Source organism: Prunus persica, chromosome G1 (assembly GCF_000346465.2).
Source record: "Prunus persica cultivar Lovell chromosome G1, Prunus_persica_NCBIv2, whole genome shotgun sequence".
Lineage (NCBI taxonomy): Eukaryota > Viridiplantae > Streptophyta > Magnoliopsida > Rosales > Rosaceae > Prunus > Prunus persica.
This window is the reverse complement of record NC_034009.1, coordinates 41,827,205-41,847,282: the sequence shown is the minus strand read 5'-3', so window position 1 is coordinate 41,847,282 and position 20,078 is coordinate 41,827,205. Positions and strand designations below refer to the sequence as shown.

The following is a 20,078-nucleotide window of genomic DNA, read 5'->3' as shown; positions in this document are numbered from 1 at the left end:
AAATCAATGTCTCCACGACTTGTTGCATTTAATTGGATCAGGCAAAATAAATTCTTCATTCAATGGGAGCTGCCAAAAATTAGAGATCTCATAGGACCTCTCTCTCCCTCAGTTTATCACAGTCTGAGTGACATCATTGTTGTACTTGAGAATCGCAGCAGTATTTGTTGTAGAATTTTCCGTATTTGCTGTGGCTCAGTGAATGAATTTTATTGTCCCTGACAATATGTTGAAGTCAACGAAATCAGAGGTTGTTAAGATAATTTTTTTTTTTTTTTTGGGTTGGGATTTTTTTGGTTTTAGGTTAAATTTAAGTTTTGCTGTCGCTTTTTCCGAAATTTTTGAAAAATACGACGACTTGGTGTTTTGTGTTTGGGTAGCGATGGCACGGACCGGATTTTCATGCCTGGCTGTCGCGGTCGTCATTTCATTTGTTGATTTGTTATGTACAGACAGGACTCTCTACCACATCAACACCCAATATTCACCCCAATTTTGTTTATTTCCTTTTTTTTATCTTTTTTTTTCAAAAACAAAAACAAATATGTAGTGTTGTAAAATTGTTGTGAGATAAACACTGTCAATGAGATAATGTAGGGTTCAAGTGATGTTAAGATATATCATAAACTAATTCTATAATAAAAAGAATTTTTGAGCACGGTAAATATCCCTTGAGAATCCTCTTCGTAATGTTTGTTTCATGACTAAAAAAAAAAATTTGACCAACTTCGCCGATAATAAAACTCAATTACATAATTGTCATAAAACTTGGTTTCAACTACAATAATTACTTGATAAGATGTCCTGGATAATAATATCGGAGACTTCTTAACTTACAAAATAAAATATATCTTCCGTAATTTAAAAATTCTAAAAATTTGAGTTTCAATTGATAAATGACTCTTTGTTTTATTTATCTCTCTAAATCCATTTTGAATTATGACACATAAAGTATTGTAATTGGTCACAAATAGTCCAATTCAAAAGAAAAAAAAGGGTGTTGATGATGGTAAAAGAAACCAAAAGTAATAAATAAAAGTAAAAGACAAAAGGCATTATGAAACGAAGACCTTGTCTAGAATGTGGACACAGCTTGTTATCTGTTTGGCACTACAATATACAAGAAAAATAAATTCTTTTACAAATTGTCACATCAATTATTCAAATAAATGGGTTTTATATAACTTTAGATTATTACTAGTTTTAGCATAATTTATTATTAAAATCCCAATTTATTTTATTTTTGACTTTGGACTAGTGTGTTGTCGTGACACAAGTGCCAATTTGTTGTCCTTGTTTTGTCATGTACAATGACATGACTGTCATTGTTGGTATCTTGTAGCTGCAGACAAAAAGTTGACCCTAATCGAGCAAAAAAACAAAATCATAAGAAACAAAATAAAACTAAGGTTTTAACAAAGGTAGGTGACCAGTCCACATCGACCTATAAAAAAAAAGGAAAGAGTGATGAAGTTTAAGAAGCACATTTTGAGATTAGTTTATGTACTTAGTTTTGAAAACTTGGTGTTAAGAAGCATAATATATTACTAAACTCTTTTCGGAACTTGGGGGAGTTATTGGATTAAAGAATATAATTTATTTTTAACCAGGCATTGCGTCTTGTCTTCTTGATGATTTTGACAATAAGAGCTCTTAACAACTCCAATTCGACCAAATGCAAAACCAAAGTCCAAAGCAAGAAAATTATTCGATACGGATGTGTTTATTTTGTCAGACAAGTAATTAGATTGTGAATTTAAACTATACATTATCCTTAGTGTCTCACCTTCCTCTATTTTTCAACAAATGTAGTGCTAGTTGAATTGGCTCAGATTTTTGGTGTAATCCCAAATAGTCATCGTGTCAATTTTCCTCCCTCCCCATTTCAAACTTTGGCAAAACAAAACCCCTTACTATTATTCAGACCAAAAACAAAATAAACCCCTACTATTATTGGCCCATGGGATAAATAATTATTCATGTTTGTCAAAAGAAGCCTTGATTTGGGCTTTGCACTTTAGCTGGAGATTGTTTTAGTTTAACTGTAGAGAGGGACATTATATATGACTTTTAGGTCCCGTTTGGTCCATGGGAAAGGAAATTTGGAGATGAGAAATTAATTGTTTTTTCATGTTTGGTAATTCCAAGCATAGGAAATCGTTGCTTGGGCCATGAGAAAGTAAGGGGAAAGTGATGTCATCCTCGTAACTTGGGTTTTGTTTTTCCTCTTTATGGGAAAGTTTGAGAAAATAAGCCAATATTAAATAAACATTTTTCATGACCATTTTGTCTCCATTAACAATTTAGAATTACAATATATCATTAAATGCATTATTTTTTTATTTGATTTAATATGGGTATAATTGAAAATGTTTACAAACTTCGTTTTCCATTTCTTCTCAAAACAAACATGGGAAAGGAAATAAAGTGTTTCGGTCACTTTCCCAGCATTACCAAACGTGGGAAAAAAATCTTCCATTTTTCATGTCTTGGGAAATGACATGGCCAAGACATGGGAAATGATTTCCCCTCAAATTCGTTTCGTAAACCAAACGGGGCCTTAGAGCATCCACAATGGGCTTTCTAAACCATCTCCTTAAACAAATTTTAAGGAGAAATGGGAAAAATACAACTCCAACCATGCTCCCTATCCGCCTCCTAAAATAAGGAGACCTCTAAGAGCTCCTAAATCTGAGGAGAAAGAAAGAACTCCTAGTAGCTCCCTATAATTTAATGCTAACTATTTTTTATATTATTTTTGAGTAATGCTACATTTACCACATTTTTATCCCACATTTATACCACATGATGTGGTATGTCCATATTATATGCCACACCAATTAAATCAATGTAGTGTATTTTAATTAAGACAATTAGAAAAAACAAATATTGGTATAAATCATAAAAGAAAAGAAAATATCAAATAATTTTAATTGATGTGGCTGTCCACCTCAATTACCACATAAGATGGTGTAAGAATGTGGTATACAAATGTGGTAAGAGTAGTATTATTCATTATTTTTTAATAGAAATGGACCAATTAAAAAAGAGTTATAGCATGATTGTGGATGCTCTTATGTGAGGTCATATCTTTTAACCGTTGGATCAATTTTTAACCCTTAGATCAGACTACCAATTTCATCCAACGGCTATCCAATTTAATTCAACGATTAAAATATAAGACCTCACCTAATGAACATATATAAGACCCTCAATATAGAATTCTTGTAACTAAGCATCATTTTTTTTGGCCTTTGAATGATTTGGGCTTCGCACTTAAGTGGGAGATTGCTTTAGTTTAACTTAGCAATGTTTTTTTCCAAAACATTTTCTATTGAGAGGGACTATAACATACTTAACTCATACACATGTTATGACTCGAACCTTTCCTACGAAGAGCAATTAATTCAAACCACTCCACTAGTAAGTCTTTTGCTAACTTAGCATTGCTTTTAAGGGTAGAACAATTGGACAATACAGTAACGTTGTCACCGCATATTCAAACATCACATAATTGAGTGTCGAATACCATGATGTTTTGCAGATGGAAAAGAAAAGAGTATCCAAAATAAACTCTAAACCCTTCAAATATAATAACAAATTAACCGTAGCCAGAACAGCGTTTTCTTTCCTCTGTAGTTCCCTTTATTTAAGGAGACTCGAGCAAAGATTTTTTATTTAAAAAAGGCCCTAGTTACATAGCAACATTTCTTCAGGAATAAGAAGCAGAATGATTGGAAGCACTTGTTGCTTCTCCAGAAAACACTTTTCTGACACGGAAACACTCATAAACTGGTGCCGAAAACTCTCAGAAATGCACAATTTACCATCATTTCGACCAAAATTCACACGCAAAAGGCAAAAAAGAAAATACCACATATAAGATAAATGCATTAACCAAACCTCATAAAAGAAAACCAATATCCCTTGACAGAATAATAGTTGGTCATCAAACAGACAAAAACCACCAAAACAAAAGCCAAATATAACAACAGCAAAGCAAAGAAGAGGGTGAGAATACAGGAAGGTCCAGTGACTCCCCTTTATTCCAAGACACACACAACTAATACTCTTAAAAGTGTCATACTGATTTAAAAATACCGATATAAAAGAAAAATCCCACATCACTCACTCTTCCTCTGTCTCCGACTCAGCACTCTGGAGCCATTCGATGAAGGGCTTGGCATTCTTCCAGATCAAAGAGCTTTTGTTCATGCCGCCTAAGCCCTGCTGGTACCACTTCATAATGAATTCCTCTTCCAGCACATCAACGTCATACAGTGATTTCAGGACCAAAGCCACTTCCTTTGCAGCATCAGGGTTTGCCTTCCCAATGAAAGACTCAATAGCTTGCAATAGAACCATCTGGGACCCCTCCACCTGGGTTGCTGCAGCCAGGTAGTTTTTCTTCTTAGAAACCTCCTTAGAAAACCCTTTTCCAAGGCCTTCGAAAAGAGCTTCAAGCAAGGCATCCATAATTTCTTGAGGCGTACCAGAAAGAGTAACCAAAAAGGATTTAAACTGGGCAGCAGAAATCCCCTTTTGCAGGCATTGTTTTATCTCATTAACAAGCCTTCCATGTGTATTTTTATCAGCACCATTCTGATGGGTCCTGGTCTCAGGATTCTCCTCTGCAGTGGTAGAAAGCATGACCATATCAGCAGTAACCGCACTCAACTGCTCCTGGATTCGCTTCCGAGCAGCCTCCAAGGAAGTGTCTGTCTGCCACTGGACATCATCATCGTCATCTTCAGCAGCTTGGTCATTCTCATCTCCCTGGCTGTGGGTGGGGGAGCGATCCTCATCAGAACCAGAGGGTTTCTTCTTGCTTGATGCTTTAGAACCAGTTGTTGCCTTCTTCTTTGCCGCCTCCTTCTTAAGCTTCTTTTGCTCCTCATCAGCAGCTTCCCCTTCCTTAAGCTGCTCTTTGTCAGCCCTCCTCAAGGCTTTCTTTTCTTTAGCTGTCTTCTTCTGCTCTGGAGGGTTCTTGAGGATAAAAGTTGTAAGCTTGTCCCTCATATCAACATCAGACACAAAACCACATGCAGCACATTTGAGATTGAGCATCTGTGTCTTAGTGATAATTATTTCAGTTTCAGGATTCCCACAACCATAGCATTGCACATATTTCTTAATGAAGTTCTCGAGAAGTCCAGCAAGCTTCGCAGTGTCATGAGCACCATTCACATGGGAAGTCCCAGTCTTCTCATCAAATTTCGATTGAGCTCCAAGCTCACAGCCAAAATACTTAGTAGTATAAGAAGCAGGTCTGGCCAAGGCCTTTGCAATATCAACCATGTTGACCACATTGGTCTTGATGCCATTTCCTCTGCCTTCAATCTTAGTAATCATCCGTGGCATCTTATACCTGTAGAAGGCATCATCACGGTTTGAAGCACCAATATTTTGTAGAGCCATCCTTAAGGGAGTGACAAAGATGATGGATTATATCAGAATGGTATTGTCTCCTGAAACAAGAAATCCTCCTCTACCAGACAACTTCCTTGCAATTGGAAAAGGTTGCATAAACCGGCAACCAAGGAAATGTGTGTAATTCTCCTCTAATAATCCAAAATGCATGCATCCAAATTCAACAGCAGCAGCTCTGCTCTTTTTTCTAGATGTAGGACAATATTCACCGAGTAATCCAATCGACGACAAAAAGAGAGTGGCCCGTTCAGACATAAAATAAGTTATAGACGTCACACACTCCACTTTGACAAACTGCAGATGTAGCAGACTGAACTGCCAATTTCCTTCAATCAAATGAAATAGCTATTTAGCAACAGGTTAAGAGTAAAATAACACTCATGAAATCAATATAAATGGTGAAAACAAGATCATGTGTCCAACAGTTTATAATCGAAAAGAACTGTCCTAAACTATCTCAAAATAACAAGGCTGATATATCGTTGGTAGTTCTAGATGGACAACAAAACAAAGCATTAATTCCACAAGCAAACAAAACATTATACTCCTTTTTTCTCTGAAGCACTATGATAAATCACCCGGCCAAAAGAAGAAGCGCTGGGATTAATTTATGATAAGTTGACAAAACAAGATGTGACAAATGTCCTACCAGCGCTAACAAAACAAAATCACATTCCAAAAAGGCTGAATTTTTTTATAATTACTGATCCACATAGAACAACAAATCGGACAACGAAGCCGCACACAATTTACAATACTAACCTAAACCTAATATCTGTAGTAATCAAGCACCTCCAGGAACCGAAAACGGAAGGAGTTCAATATCCCTGGACAGAGATTTCGCACCATAAATATATATATATATATATATAATGCGACAGTCTCTTTCAAGAAGATCAAACAGATAAAAAACCCAACAAGACAGGTTTTCTACATAAATTTCCAGCCATATATAAGTATACATATAATACAGCTATGGTCTCATAATGATTGCTGAAAAAAACTCCGAGAATTTCAAGGGCAAAGGTCAATAACAATTATTAAATAAAATCACAACGTGAGAAAAAAAAAAGTTCAAATCAAAGCAACGCTGAATAAATCTGTCTCAAATAGCATTCAGACTTGACAACATAATACAAAAATAAACCCTAAGATCCACAGATCTGTAAATATTTCGAAATCCGATCCAGAAGCATAAGACTTGAGCTCGGATCGAACAAACACTCAGCAATCAAAAACAATTATCATCAACAAATAAGATTACGATTTCGAAAAGAAAAGAAAAGGCGCAGCGATTCTCAGAAGAGGTTGTACCTTTTAGGGTTGGTTGATAAACGGAGAGAGGAAGAGGGAGAGAGAGAGAGAGATGGAGAACCCTAGAGCTTATGGTTTATGCTTTGCGTATTATGTGACCGGGAAAGAGGAGAAAGCATGGAATTTATATGCGGCGTTGGGTGCGAGAAGGTACGCGTAGGGCAAACTCACCGCCTTTAATTTATTATTTTTATTTATATAATTGATATAATTAAATTATTTTTTCTACCAACCTAATGATGCCAACTAGGATAAAAGCATTGTATTCAACCACCCTTCTCAAGATAACTAATCGCAAGATCAGGCGTCTGATGGGTCAAATTTTAGGAAAAATATTTAACAGAAAACAGCGATATTTTTCACATAATACGCAATGGAAACGGAGATAATCAATTTTATTTTTCTAATTAAAGTTATCAATGAAAATGTAACAGAAAAATAATATTTTTCATGAAAGCAAAAAAAAAATGTTTTGTCGGTATAAGAAAACAAATTGGGCTTTCTCATATATATATATATATATATTTAAATTTATTTTGTGGCAAACCTTATTCATATTTGAAAGGCATTACGTAAAAGAACAGCTTTATTTGCAATGGACTATTTATTTGATTCAATTGTTCTAAAATCTCATCTCAAAGTTTCAAACTATACTTTACCGGGTCTAGCCAAGTTGAAAGGACATTATCACACCCTGACGGTGCGTGTGAGCTTCCCCCAACTACTGCTTTCCTTGTATAAGGAAAACAAAAACCCCCTTCGAGGAATTCTTTTTTTGCACGGTTAAAAGAATGACCACATATTTTTCCTTTAATTTTTAGACAAGATGTTACTCACAGAAAACTATTGGGTTGCTATGAAAATTTAGAAATACGGAGCCCAAAAAATTAATAATACTAGACTCTGAAGTGAATAAAACCACAGAATACCATTGTTCGAGCCAATGTGGCCATACAGAACTGATTCAGCACTTGAAACACCCAATCGAATTGAGCATGTTCGATGACTAAGTTCGGTCCATTCAAACTTTTATTACAAAAATAAGAATTTCTATCTAGGGCATGATTGCATACTCCAGCTTTTCAAAAGTATGAAAACTATGAAATAGTGAAAGAGGAGAGTTGATAGCTCATTCTTCCGATGGCCTTTGCCCCAAAACTGAAATGTCTTCGTATCTTTTCTGCATTAAAAAGGAAAACATTCAATTCAGACGTTCAATATTGGGAATTTGTTTTTTAGAAAACCAGTTACTACCAAAGAAAGAATCTCAATGCATAGAAGGTGTGTGCAATACAATATACATGTCTAGGACATGGAAAGCAAATCCAACCCCATCTCAATTATAATTAGACTCATAAGAATCCGATTAACATCCAAACACGCATATGACCTAATAATATGCAGCACCTCCGGCCATGGGCAAAAGTTTGTCTTCGAAGAAAAACCCACATGCACTAAAAGAAGGGAGGATATGTAAATGCATTACGCATATCCGAATCAAACCTGTACTATAACACAAAGATACATGCAAACAAAGAATTCTTCAATCCCCCATATTTGGATTCATCAAGCATATATTTGTGCAATAAGGAAATGTATAACATGCTAAAACTGAGTAAAAACTGTAATAGTTGTCATACCCCAACATTGTTGTACTCCCACAACTTATGAACTCCATAATCCACGGCCTGAAACCAGCAAATGAAAAGAAATAAAATACATCAGAGCTTCCGATATTTGTTCTTCGTTCGGAGAGGAAGAGAAGAAACCAAATGAAAATTAGAAGCAAACAATACAAAACAAATTGAAAAGGGAAAAAAAAACTGATAAAGGGCAACGCATCACAGTCCTAAATCATAAAATGGGCCAAAAACTCTAAGTTCTTCTCAGTCTCCGTATGTAGCCTAGATTCTATTTCTATAATTCCATAATGTTTGACCCTCAACTTGACTGAGTTCAGAAATCAAATGTCTACGAGTACTGCATATAACTTGGGAACCAACACAACATTAAAAACAAATATATTTTTTAGTATTAGCTTAAATTTATGTCTCTCACAGCAAGCAAGCATTTGATTAAGATATGAAACCATTGAAACCCTAAATCACAAGAAACAACATCAAGTTTCATCTATTTTTCACTAACATTGCAATAATCACTCCTTTTAATGACAAGGCCAGTTTAGGTTCAAAAAATCCATAGACCAAATTATAATTTCTGAGCTCGCAACAACACCAAAATGACCAAATCGCAAATCTAAGCAAATTTCATTTCCTTAAGACTTTCTTAGCAACCAAACAGCTAATGACCAAAATAAAGATAACAGAAGACGAAAAACTAAAACGTCAGAACCAGTGAAGTAGCCCTAATCTAAGTTCTGAGTCTCACCCGCTCACCGAGGAAAGCGCCGGCGATGACGAATGTGACGTAGACGGAGTTACGGCGCATAATGACCCTGTAAAGCCCTTCGAATACGCCTCCACTGGTTCGTCGAGCTGCTGAATCCATGGTGAAATGCGCGAATCTCTTCTACTTGCTGCTGATCTGTGTGCTAGGGTTTACTCAGAGCTCGAAATGGCAACCTATCCAGCAAAATCAAAGACAACTATTACGGATAAAATCAACTAATAAAATTGAACAGAAAAAAGCAGAGCGATTCTTCTTAGGGAAGATCATACCTTTTCCGATTGGATGAGGAACACGTAGAGGCAGAGAACCCAACAAAAATGGCTCTGGTTTGCGTTTATGCGGAGAGGGAGTGGAAAAAGTACGCAAAATTGCTTGTTTTCATATTTTAATTTCAATTCCGTTTTTTTTTTTTTTTTTCGCTTTGGCAAGGACTTGTGTTTTGTCCCCCATAATTTTGCTTAATATTATGAATTCCACCAATGATAAAAGATTAATTTTGAATTCCGAACTATTTGCTATGGATTTCGATGAAAGAAGACTAATCTGCTATGATGAAATAAATAGAGTATCCAATAAAATTGAAATTGCAATAACCATAATCGAATTGTTAAACTTTCTTTTCTCTTTCTTTTCTCGGAGGATTCGAACGCAAAACTTTGAATTTAGAGATAAAATGAAATGGTGATAATGGACTGTAAGTCACAAATTGTAAATACCGTAATAAAAAACAATGTAAAAAATCTAATTTGTTAAAAATAAATAAGACTCCTTTGAAAAATTAAGTACAATACAAATAATAACCAAAGGTCATAACATTCGGTATGCAAAATTTTAGGATTTCATTTATTGTATACTTGTTTAATTGCTCATCACTCATGGCATACGAGAAAACTGTGAAAGAACAGAACTTGAAGGGAAAATGGGAACCTTTTTAAAGCTCAAATCTGATTCTTATGTGCCATAAAATTATCAAACAAATGTACCACATTCTTTTAACAATAGAAGTAAATGAGAAACAGATCCAAGAGAATGCCGAGACTGCAGTATTATGCGTCTCTTATTGCTGCATTCAGCCATCTCAACCAGAGGCGGTTTTCTTTTGTTGGAAATGGACAGCCCAAATAGGAACAGCCACGCCGATGCTGAAGGCCGTGAACACTCCAAGGGTCACCTTCAACTTCTGGTGCGACATCCTGTCCAAGTTGTACATGTGTTTGGCATGAAGGTAGTATGGTTCATCATGGCCATGTCCACCCATTCTCTTCACTCCGGTTGAGTGGAACCCTCTAGTTCCTGGCAAAGCACAATAGCCACTACTTCTACTTAGTACATGCAATGAAAAAAGATCCAGCATTCAAAGTCGAATCAATCGACACCTCAGCTGAGTTATTATTAGTTAGACATTCAGTCTTTCTCCATTATGGATGGATTGGTGTGGGTCGGTTACTGATTAAAAAAAAAACATGAACTACTAGATGAAACATGCGGTGGAGATTTAATTTACCCAATACTAATTTCCAGAAGCAAATGAGCAAATCAACCAAATTCATACCAGAAAAACAACTCAAATAAATTAAACTATTTTGGGCCACTATGAAGAAGCCCATAAAAAAAATCAGAAAACACCAATGGAAATTGAGGTCTCATAGGGATGGTCATTTCAAGTTTATTTTAAAAGCCAGCATTTTACGACTAAAAGCATGCAAAGATTCATGTGCCTTTGAAATTTACTCTCCAAGAGCCACTCATCAGTTGTCGCAGGATGGCAACATTGTCTTTACCAACACGACTCTTTTACAAAAAAATATCCATGATGCAAATTATATACTGAGCCTTCTATTCACACCAAGATACCCATTCACTATGAAATTATGCCTCCAATTGGAAAGTAAAATGTTATGACCCACTTGAGTCCATATACCAAAAAATGTGAGTTAGTTCCCGGAATCTTGTTAAAGACAAGTAGTTGGTTGGTACTTGGTTACAAAAATAAAATTTTGGGACAGTTTCCCGAATTAAAACACGAGGGAGAACACGTAAAACCCTGAGGCTGTCCCATAATCACTATTGGCCGGGTGAAATTGAGCCCTTGCACACATTCTCAAGCAAGAACCCCTTTGGAACGGCCAAAATTGATTACAAGAAAATATAACACCAGGGAGCCATAGAGATATGTATAAGACCTTTCTTTCACGTAAGAAGATAAAATGGAAGCACCTTCTTACAGGGAAGAAGGGAAAGGAATTACTTTGAGGTTTATCTATGCCCGCATGGGAACACGAGCGCCATTAGAGGCAGTTCGCTCGGTTCTCTAAAAGGCAAAGAGGGAAGCATGAAGAAGGAGAAGTTCTATAACAAGAAGCAGCACAAGCTGTGCATCTTTTGGGCTCGATGTTTAATTCTGAAAATCCTTCTATACATGAAGGTGCATCTTCTGATCTCCAAATTTTAGGTCAAAGACAATAATTTTTTTTTTAATTTTTTTAACTTGCAACCAAATTCTAGTGTGTTCTCCATAGCATTATAAATACTATCAGCCAATCACATTGTTTATACTCTTAACGATTTCATGGTATGCAGTGGCATCAAATAAAATAAGCAACAGATGGCATTATAATAACCTGATTTTGATAGAGATCCTTCTGAAGCCCTCACCAACTTTGCGCAGGTCCGGATCCCACCGTTCATGCTCATGATTGAAAGAAAGAACAAACTCTTGCTTCTTAGTACCTTAACCACCAGAGACACTCGTTGAATTATAAACAAATTTACAAAATTTTCCAACAAAAAGAATGCCAATCAAATTCTTAAGACCTGAATCTAATCTAACTGAATTAAAAACATAGTAATCATATTCAGTTCACAATACTTGACCTAATTAAACAATAAACGACCACGGATCTATAAGAATTTCCAACAAAAACAAATAACCCGATCAAAAAAACGCAATCTTTGAGCTCCGATCGAGCATACTCTCAAGCAATGAAAAACAACATTTACTGAAAATTTTGACTACAAATTCGCGATTTAACAATTCAATGAAGAATAATGAGAATCAAAGAGGAGAGCGACTCACAGAATAATGTAGAAGAGAAGAGGTGAAATGTTACCTTGTGGAAATGGTGAAACCCTAGGCTATCAGTAAGCTGGCTGTGCGTCGAGAACTCGAGAATATTGAGGCTGGAGACTGGCGACGAGCAATTAAGGAACCTGGGACACAGGTTGGGCTGGGCTTATTTTTAAGCCCAATAATATTTTGTTTGGGCCTTGAATAGGTCAATTTATTTTATTTTATGCAATTGGTGAATTTTGTTTGAACTCTTTCTAATGTTTTATTTTCAACAAATTGAAAGGATATGATGATGTCACAATCTACCACTTTAATTTAGGGATCTCCAAATGTCCACATTTCAAGCAAATTTCAGGTAAAAAATTTCTACAATTCATGTGTGAATTTAAATTTTGAACATCTGAATTTATGGTTTATCTCATATTCATACATGATTTGCTTCGACTGCTTCCATTGGACCTCATTCAGCTCAAATTCTTTCTGCTTATGGACATGGTTTAATAATAAATTTGCTACTGTGCTTAGACTTAAGATTTATTAATTCTCTCGTAAGTCAAACTTTAGCCTAACCATCAAGTGTGGTCATCCACTCCTCCCTGCTCAAGTGGAAGTATTGAAGTTGGGTTGCCATGCTTGTGGGGTGTGGCCTTTGAATGGAATATTCAGAAGGCTCAAAGAAACTTCCATTTTTGTCACACTATTTGCTTGACTGGTTAATTAGAATTAAGTCACTATCATAATTAATGGGAAAATGCAATTCACTAGATGCCATTGTTTTTGTCAATTGATGAATATATGCCCATTATGAGAGGCAAATAGGGAACGGTCTTCCTTGTTATTGTTTGTACAAACTTGAATCAAACAATAACTTGAACCAAAAAGTGTATTATGTGCATATTATATGCGTATTATATGCTTAATTTCGTAAACGATCGTAATAAATGTCCAAGCAAAAATAGAATTGAGTTTCGAGTTTATCTTTTTTGAATTCTTAAATTAAAACTCACCTTAAACTCAAAAAGTAAATGAGATCAAATGACTTTCTTATATATTCTTACGACTAATGTAATCACAAACAAATTATCACAATGAAGAGTCGTAACTATAATGATTGAGAGTTAGGTAAAGAGGAAATGCGCTCACTAGAATAAATAATTCCTCCAACCACGATGAATGTATAGAAATCACCAAATGTAGCCGTGGAAATGTGAGGAATAGCAAAGCCATCAATCTATGCATAGGTGTTGACATCTCAATTTACAAAGTCCTTGAAAATAACATGTAGCGGTTGTTGGCAATTTAACTTTGACTATATGACACAACTATTAGCATATTATTAATTGGAGAGGGCACATGCTTCATATCTCTGTATTTTGGCCTTAAAAACATGCTACACAACACAGGTTCCATTATAGAAAGTTAGACTAATAATTGCATCATGCTCATTGTATTACCTTCAGCCGCATTTTTGAATATGGGATTGCTTCTTTATAAAGTTATTATACTTATAAGTGCTTTCTGCAAAATCACTTTTATTATATAAAAAATTAAAATAAAAAAATATTAACGTACTTGCTAAAGAAGCACATATCAGTTGCTTTCCAAAAAATTCTTCTATAACCCAGAGAAAACACTTCTAAATTGTTATAATAAAATGTCAAAAGCGTTTTTTTAATTATTTAAAAATATTTTTAACTCCTCTAAAAGCACTCCCCAAACATGTCTAAGGGGGGTGTATTCAATTGTGATTTTAATGAATTGTTTTGAAGCTTAAAAGTACGGAGGTATTCCATTAGGATTTTTAAGTAATCAATAAAAATCTAGTGGTAATCAATTAGGATTTTTAAATAATCAATACAAGTCCGGTAGTATTCAATTATGACTTTTAAAAGATAAGAAAAAGTACCGTGGTATTAAAAAACTTACTGATTTTGAGGTATTTCATTAAATGATGTATTGTGTGAGACTTTTGAGTGTGTGATATAAATACAAAATCACATAACAAATCTCTTCTTCCTATGTATGATTCTCATATATGCTCTCATACCTTCTTTTTTTCCTACTATTTTTGTATGCTTTCGACTGTACGTGAAAAAAAAACTTTTCATAAGAGAGACGATAAAGAAACATTAACAAAAAAGACGATATTGCCTCTTCTAAAGCTAATGGGCATTTTCCAATAGCTATTCTTTCCTTGTAGACAAGCTTATTTGGATCAAAATTATATTTTCGATACTTCTTTTTTTAAGAATCTCCTGCTCATTGTAGACATTTCCTCGCAAGGAGTTGCACCCTTCACAACTCTACCGGTGTGCCAACAAGTTGCTTGATCTAATGCCTCAAAGAGGCTTCTTTTTTTTTCTTTTTTTCTTTTATAAATACATTTTTTTTTATGCGTAGCTGCTGCGCATACAACTCACATGGCTAAATATTTTTTCTAATTCCCTGTCCCAAAACGTTTGGGACAAAGACAAAGCAAAAAAAAGAAAGAAGAAGCCTTACCTACAATCTAGAGGAAATGTTGATAAGGTGCAAGTTTTTTTTTCCACTCCACAGTTTTGGTCCAAGCTTTGACAAAAACTAGGAGTAGTCATGGGGTTGGGCTAGGAGTTTTCAGTATGTTTCTTTATTTTGTGTTTCTGGTGCTATCTGTTTTGCGTTAGGTGTTGATGATTTTGGATGTAGCTTCTAGTCTCTGCTATTGCTTTTGTATTTCTATTGTTGGTTTCTCAGTTGTGTTGTGTTTCTTTAACGTATTCATTCTAGCGATGTGTGGCTATGTTGGTAGTTACATTGTTGATGTTGGTTTACTCTCCCTGAACTAATCTTTGATGGTTATTGTGCCTCCATATTTGTATTAACCCTAAAAATTGGGTATATGTATCCTAAAAATTGGGTATATTCCTTCAAGTTATGTATTTATGTGACTGATGATGGGTGATAGAGTTCAAGCTTGTATAGACATATAAGTAAAATCATGTAATTGCGATCTATTAAAATCATAAGTAAAATCCTAAGTGAATTAAAATCATAAGTAAAATCATGTAATTGTAATCTATTAAAATCATGAGTAAAATCATATAATTACAAATCCGACTGAAATCCTTTACATTAAAATCTATTAAAATCTCAATTGAATACACTCCCTAAGTCCGTTCATTTGAAATTCTCATGTTTCAAAGCAGCCAAAAAACGGGTCGGGTTTGAAACTGGAGACTAGTGGAGGTAACGCATCCGAATCCAAGAAAACGGATCTTGATGAGTGGCGTAACTGGCGTGGAGACGACGACTTGAAACGAACGCCATGGCGAACGAGGAGACATAAAGTCGCATACAAAGTTACAAGACGACTCCATGCCTAACCTTTCTTTCTTTCTTACTTATATTTTTTAACGGTCCAAAATCCAACTGTACAAAAATGGACCCAACACGCCTAAAAGCAAAAGAAAATTCAAACCCAATTCCACCTTATAAATTCACACCGTCTCCCTCATTCACAAGTCACAACCAGCTTCGTCACCACTTCTATCTCTCTTCCCCTCTCTCTGTGTCACAGAGAAACGAAGAGAGAATGAAGAACCGAAGCTCCAGAAAGATATCCGCAACATGGATTCCCATTTTTTGCATCCCAGCTTTCCTCCTCGGCATGCTCATCACAAGCAGGTTCCATTTTCAGCTTTCGAATTTTGGTTTTGGTTGAATCCGTGTTATGGGTTTCTCTCTCTTTTGCTTTTAGTACTGAAACGAATTTTGGGTTTTGATGGTAGCAGAATGTGGGTAGCACCTGAATCCAATGGCCAGCTCATTTCGACTCGTCGCCAGGAGCAAGAGCTTCAAATCGTCTCAGAAGATTGCGCAACTAAGAAGGTAACAATTAATTGCTCAGAAATTCCAAACCCTTTTGTTTAAACTTGAATATTCTTTAAAAAGAAATTTGTTGCTATTTACAGAAGCCTGGACAAGAAAAGGATGTAATGGACGAAATTTACAAAACCCATGAATCAATTCAGTGAGTGCAAACACTTGAGCTCTTGTTGTGATTTTGTTGGACTTGGGTTGCTTTCTTTTTGTTGCAATTGCATGGATTTGTACTATGCACTAACTATCTTGCTACTTATTGTGAATTTTGCGGAGGCTTGCCAGATCTCTAGACAAGCAGATGGCATCAATTCAGATGGAGTTGGCAGCAGCTCGGAGTTCCCAGGAGATGGGCACCTCGAGTGGCGCCGGCGGCAACTCGCAGTTGTCTAAGGACAGTCCAACGAGAAAGAAAGCATTCATTGTTATTGGAATTAACACAGCTTTTAGTAGTAGGAAAAGGCGAGATTCAGTTAGAGAGACTTGGATGCCTCAAGGTACCATAGCTCCGTTATTCTTCTGTGTCTAAATAAGATCTATTAATTCTATGGGACTGCTTGTTGAAAATGCCTGAATTGTCTGGCCAGGGGAAAAGCTACTACAATTGGAGCGCGAGAAGGGGATTGTAATCCGTTTTATGATTGGCCACAGGTATGGAACAATTCTATTAAAGTCGTATAACTGCAGCCTATGGAATTGAAATTTGATGTGGCAATTTTGACATATGCATGTGCTCTTCTCCCATGACATTTGGATACTCATACTTTACAGAGTATAATATTTTTTGAGAAATCAGCACTTCTCCAAGAGAGCTAAGAAATTAAGAAATGCATTAGTATAGTCGTTCAGTGGTAAAATGTCCTGGTAGCAATAGATTGCTCATGTTGTGAGAACAAGTTCTGAATCACATGTTGCCCTTACTTTAGATTAAAGTCAGCATTTTAGATATTGAGACTTGCAGTTTAGTTAAAAAGTTTTTTTTGCTAATTTAAAAACATTATACTGTGCAGTATGATCTACTTGTTGCTTATTTTGTGGGTACAAGTTCTGAATCACATGCTCCTCTTACTTTAGATTTTATCAACATTTTAGATATTAAGACTTGCAATTTAGTTCTAAATTTTCTTTTGCTGAAGTAACCCGATACTACATGCGGTATGATCTACCGGTAAAGTTGGGCCTTATATTGTCTCTCACCATTCTGGGGTAACTATGACATGCCATAATCTTTCTCCTCTGAAAGGAATATGAATATAGAGAATAGGAATATATACAGAATAGATTTATCTATAAAGAGAGGCCAGAGCATGGTTTTTGCTCATGTAGCACACAGTGATAGAGGATAAGTTATTAAAATGGTGTTCTGTTTTCATTCTGAAACTAACCTGGGTGATATCTGCATAATTCATACAGTGCAACATCCAACAGCATTTTAGATCGAGCCATTGATTCAGAAGATGCTCAACATAATGATTTCCTCAGGCTGGTAAGAGTGTAGACATAAAACTTTGTACCTGTGGAACTATGAGGAGTTTGGTCTCATTCATTTTTGCACTGTAGGAACATGTTGAAGGTTATCATGAATTGTCTGCCAAAACGAAAATTTTCTTCACCACTGCACTTGCAAATTGGGATGCTGATTTTTATGTCAAGGTGGATGATGATGTACATGTCAATTTAGGTATGCAATGCTGCTGTAATGCTCATATTTTCGACTACTATAAAGATATGAATATTGTTACCACGGATGAGTTTCTTACATGTCTTGCTTGTATAGGTATGCTAGCTACAACTCTTGCCCGTCACCGTTCAAAACCTAGAGTTTACATCGGGTGTATGAAATCTGGACCTGTTCTTGCTCAAAAGTAATTGTCCTAATGCATGTATAGATAAGTTACTCTTCAATTTACATGTTCCCTCAGGGAGGAGATATTAATCTTCTACTATTTTCTCTATTTTCTAGGAATGTTAAGTACCATGAACCAGAGTACTGGAAATTTGGAGAGGAGGGAAACAAATACTTCCGGCATGCAACTGGACAGATTTATGCACTCTCAAGGGATCTAGCTACATACATCTCCATCAACCAGTAAGAATACATTATATTATCATTTCTTTTTCATCGAATAGAAGTAGTATTGCTATTAACCTTGTCTGATACAGCATTGAGTGTCCTGTACTAGATTTTGAAATTTGGCATATTTGTGTTGGAGATAAGAAATACATTAAATTGTTCACCTGCATCAGCAAAAATACACTAAGACATTGAAGATTGCAACCATCTTTAATCTTAGATTTGATAATACCCAAAAAAAAAAAGGGGGATTATTTGACCTTTCAAACTGTTGTTTTATCATTGGTTTGAAATTTGAGATTTGGGAATCGGATATGGGTCTAAATCAAAATGAATGGCCTGAAAGCACTGGTATTTTTGCCCACCTTGGCCTACAGGTATTAAAGAGATTAATTCACGCGTCCATAGTTAATAAAATCTCCCAAGTGTTTAAAGGGGTAACTAGGGTTTTAAAGTACATGTTACTTTCTGCAAGACATGATGAAGTTCTGAGACATCCTGTTTTTTATTGCAGGCCAATATTGCATAAGTATGCCAATGAAGATGTGTCGCTTGGTTCATGGTTTATTGGTTTGGAAGTCGAGCACATTGATGACCGCAATATGTGCTGTGGGACTCCACCAGGTACTGTTTTTAGAACAAATATATGATTAGTGGATCTTGCATCCAAATCTGAAGAAACAATGGTAACTTTTCGAATATTAATAATGGGATGTGGTGCATATTTGCAAACCGTTAGATGAGACACGTTAAAATTGATCCCGCTCAACAGATTTACATTTCCTTTTTGGAACTTTATAATTTGGTAAATCTGTCTGTTACTGGATTTATTTTAATTTTGTTGAATCCTCTGCAGATTGTGAGTGGAAGGCACAAGCAGGTAATGTGTGCATTGCATCATTTGATTGGAGCTGCAGTGGCATCTGCAAGTCAGTGGAGAAGATTAAACATGTTCATGAAAAGTGTGGTGAAGGGGATGCAGCCGTTTGGAGTTCATTATTCTAAATCAGTCCACGTTGTAGGGGCCTTTCTTGTGAAAAAAAGTGTGTAAAAATTGTTTAATTTCACTCCAAGTCCAGTTTTGAGAGTGTAGATGGAAATAGCATTGCACATGGATATGATACACATTTCTAAGACATTGCTTCTTAAACTTTTGGGGAAGACATGAGAGCTGGTGACCTGGTGCCTAAGTTATGTGGAAGCTGTTCAGTCGAAGTGTTGGCGATTGCATGGACGTGAATCTGAAAATACTGTTTGTGTTCAATGATATCTTCCGATTGCGTGTAGGAGGGTGTTTATACGAAATGACAGCTCTCGCGTGTATGAGGGTATTTATACGAAATGACAGTTCTTGTGATATAGTTTTACGTAGGATCAAAATGGTTTCTTCTGATGTGGGTATTATTTGCACCAGGCCGAGTGTGTACCCCAGTAGCAGGAGCAACCTTTTTCATTTAATGTTGTATTCTTCCACTAATCCACAGGAATTACTTGTTGTAATACAAAACACAGAAAATACTTTGCTTTCGCTGCTGCTTTCATGTTTTGTGACGAGGGCTGGGGGTTATTTTTCACTTCATTGGTTTTATGATTTTCATGCCTTTTGTCACTTCCAAAGCACTCTCAAACGTGCACTATCGCGCTTTAGAATAATTGATTATGCATAAGGTACAATTAAATGAACTGTTTTAGATTTGAGATAACCTCTAGGTGATGTTTCTTTTGTGTCTGAAGCCAATATGGTCGGTAAAAGTCAATAGCTTCTTATGGCTTTTGACATTAGAACATGTAGGCTTGCATTCTAGTGATTTTTTTTTTTTTTTTTTTTTTTTGGGTTGTTGATACAAATACTCTATATATGACATGGTTGAGCCTTAAAAAGCATAAAAAAAGAGATTCATGTTGTCAGAAAACGCTTTTATG

The 20,078-nt window shown here is 35.7% G+C and overlaps 4 protein-coding genes across 7 annotated transcripts; 1 reads left to right on the top strand and 3 right to left on the bottom strand.

The window, feature by feature from the left end:
• Positions 3,862-6,866, bottom strand: LOC18791990 (eukaryotic translation initiation factor 5). Its single transcript, XM_007222360.2, has 2 exons — positions 6,745-6,866; positions 3,862-5,756 (listed from the first exon to the last, which is right to left on the bottom strand). The coding sequence occupies exon 2, from the start codon at positions 5,416-5,418 to the stop codon at positions 4,129-4,131; it is 1,290 nt and encodes a 429-aa protein (XP_007222422.1). The 5' UTR covers positions 5,419-5,756; positions 6,745-6,866; the 3' UTR covers positions 3,862-4,128.
• On the bottom strand, positions 7,618-9,707 carry LOC18790087 (cytochrome b-c1 complex subunit 9). The gene is made up of 4 exons (XM_020554554.1): positions 9,423-9,707; positions 9,133-9,326; positions 8,385-8,432; positions 7,618-7,924 (listed from the first exon to the last, which is right to left on the bottom strand). Exons 2-4 carry the CDS (start codon positions 9,250-9,252, stop codon positions 7,874-7,876), a joined length of 219 nt encoding a protein of 72 aa, XP_020410143.1. The 5' UTR covers positions 9,253-9,326; positions 9,423-9,707; the 3' UTR covers positions 7,618-7,873.
• On the bottom strand, positions 9,976-12,339 carry LOC18789426. Its single transcript, XM_020554553.1, has 3 exons — positions 12,264-12,339; positions 11,775-11,883; positions 9,976-10,446 (listed from the first exon to the last, which is right to left on the bottom strand). The coding sequence occupies exons 2-3, from the start codon at positions 11,845-11,847 to the stop codon at positions 10,232-10,234; spliced, it is 288 nt and encodes a 95-aa protein (XP_020410142.1). The 5' UTR covers positions 11,848-11,883; positions 12,264-12,339; the 3' UTR covers positions 9,976-10,231.
• Positions 15,522-19,729, top strand: LOC18794058 (beta-1,3-galactosyltransferase 7). 4 transcript variants are annotated; one of them, XM_007222899.2, is made up of 11 exons: positions 15,522-15,886; positions 15,994-16,090; positions 16,174-16,232; positions 16,367-16,578; positions 16,669-16,732; positions 17,495-17,567; positions 17,642-17,762; positions 17,859-17,946; positions 18,045-18,170; positions 18,670-18,779; positions 19,012-19,729. In XM_007222899.2, exons 1-11 carry the CDS (start codon positions 15,642-15,644, stop codon positions 19,158-19,160), a joined length of 1,344 nt encoding a protein of 447 aa, XP_007222961.2. In that variant the 5' UTR covers positions 15,522-15,641; the 3' UTR covers positions 19,161-19,729. The 4 variants fall into 4 exon arrangements, with proteins under 4 accessions (XP_007222961.2, XP_020410370.1, XP_020410371.1 ...); XM_020554781.1 differs by having other exon boundaries at positions 15,653-15,886; positions 15,991-16,090; positions 16,358-16,578; XM_020554782.1 differs by having other exon boundaries at positions 15,656-15,886; positions 16,358-16,578.

Excerpts from the sequence above, each read along its gene's own strand:
- LOC18791990 (XM_007222360.2), bottom strand. The coding sequence starts at position 5,418 with ATGGCTCTACAAAATATTGGTGCTTCAAACCGTGATGATGCCTTCTAC.
- LOC18790087 (XM_020554554.1), bottom strand. The coding sequence starts at position 9,252 with ATGGATTCAGCAGCTCGACGAACCAGTGGAGGCGTATTCGAAGGGCTT. Across the intron at positions 8,433-9,132 it reads GCGCTTTCCTCGGTGAGCGG|GCCGTGGATTATGGAGTTCA; the intron begins GTGAGACTCAGA and ends TGCTGGTTTCAG. Across the intron at positions 7,925-8,384 it reads GGGAGTACAACAATGTTGGG|AAAAGATACGAAGACATTTC; the intron begins GTATGACAACTA and ends TTTTTAATGCAG.
- LOC18789426 (XM_020554553.1), bottom strand. The coding sequence starts at position 11,847 with ATGAGCATGAACGGTGGGATCCGGACCTGCGCAAAGTTGGTGAGGGCT. Across the intron at positions 10,447-11,774 it reads AGGATCTCTATCAAAATCAG|GAACTAGAGGGTTCCACTCA; the intron begins GTTATTATAATG and ends GTGCTTTGCCAG.
- LOC18794058 (XM_007222899.2), top strand. The coding sequence starts at position 15,642 with ATGGACCCAACACGCCTAAAAGCAAAAGAAAATTCAAACCCAATTCCA. Across the intron at positions 15,887-15,993 it reads GGCATGCTCATCACAAGCAG|AATGTGGGTAGCACCTGAAT; the intron begins GTTCCATTTTCA and ends TGATGGTAGCAG. Across the intron at positions 16,233-16,366 it reads AAAACCCATGAATCAATTCA|ATCTCTAGACAAGCAGATGG; the intron begins GTGAGTGCAAAC and ends GAGGCTTGCCAG.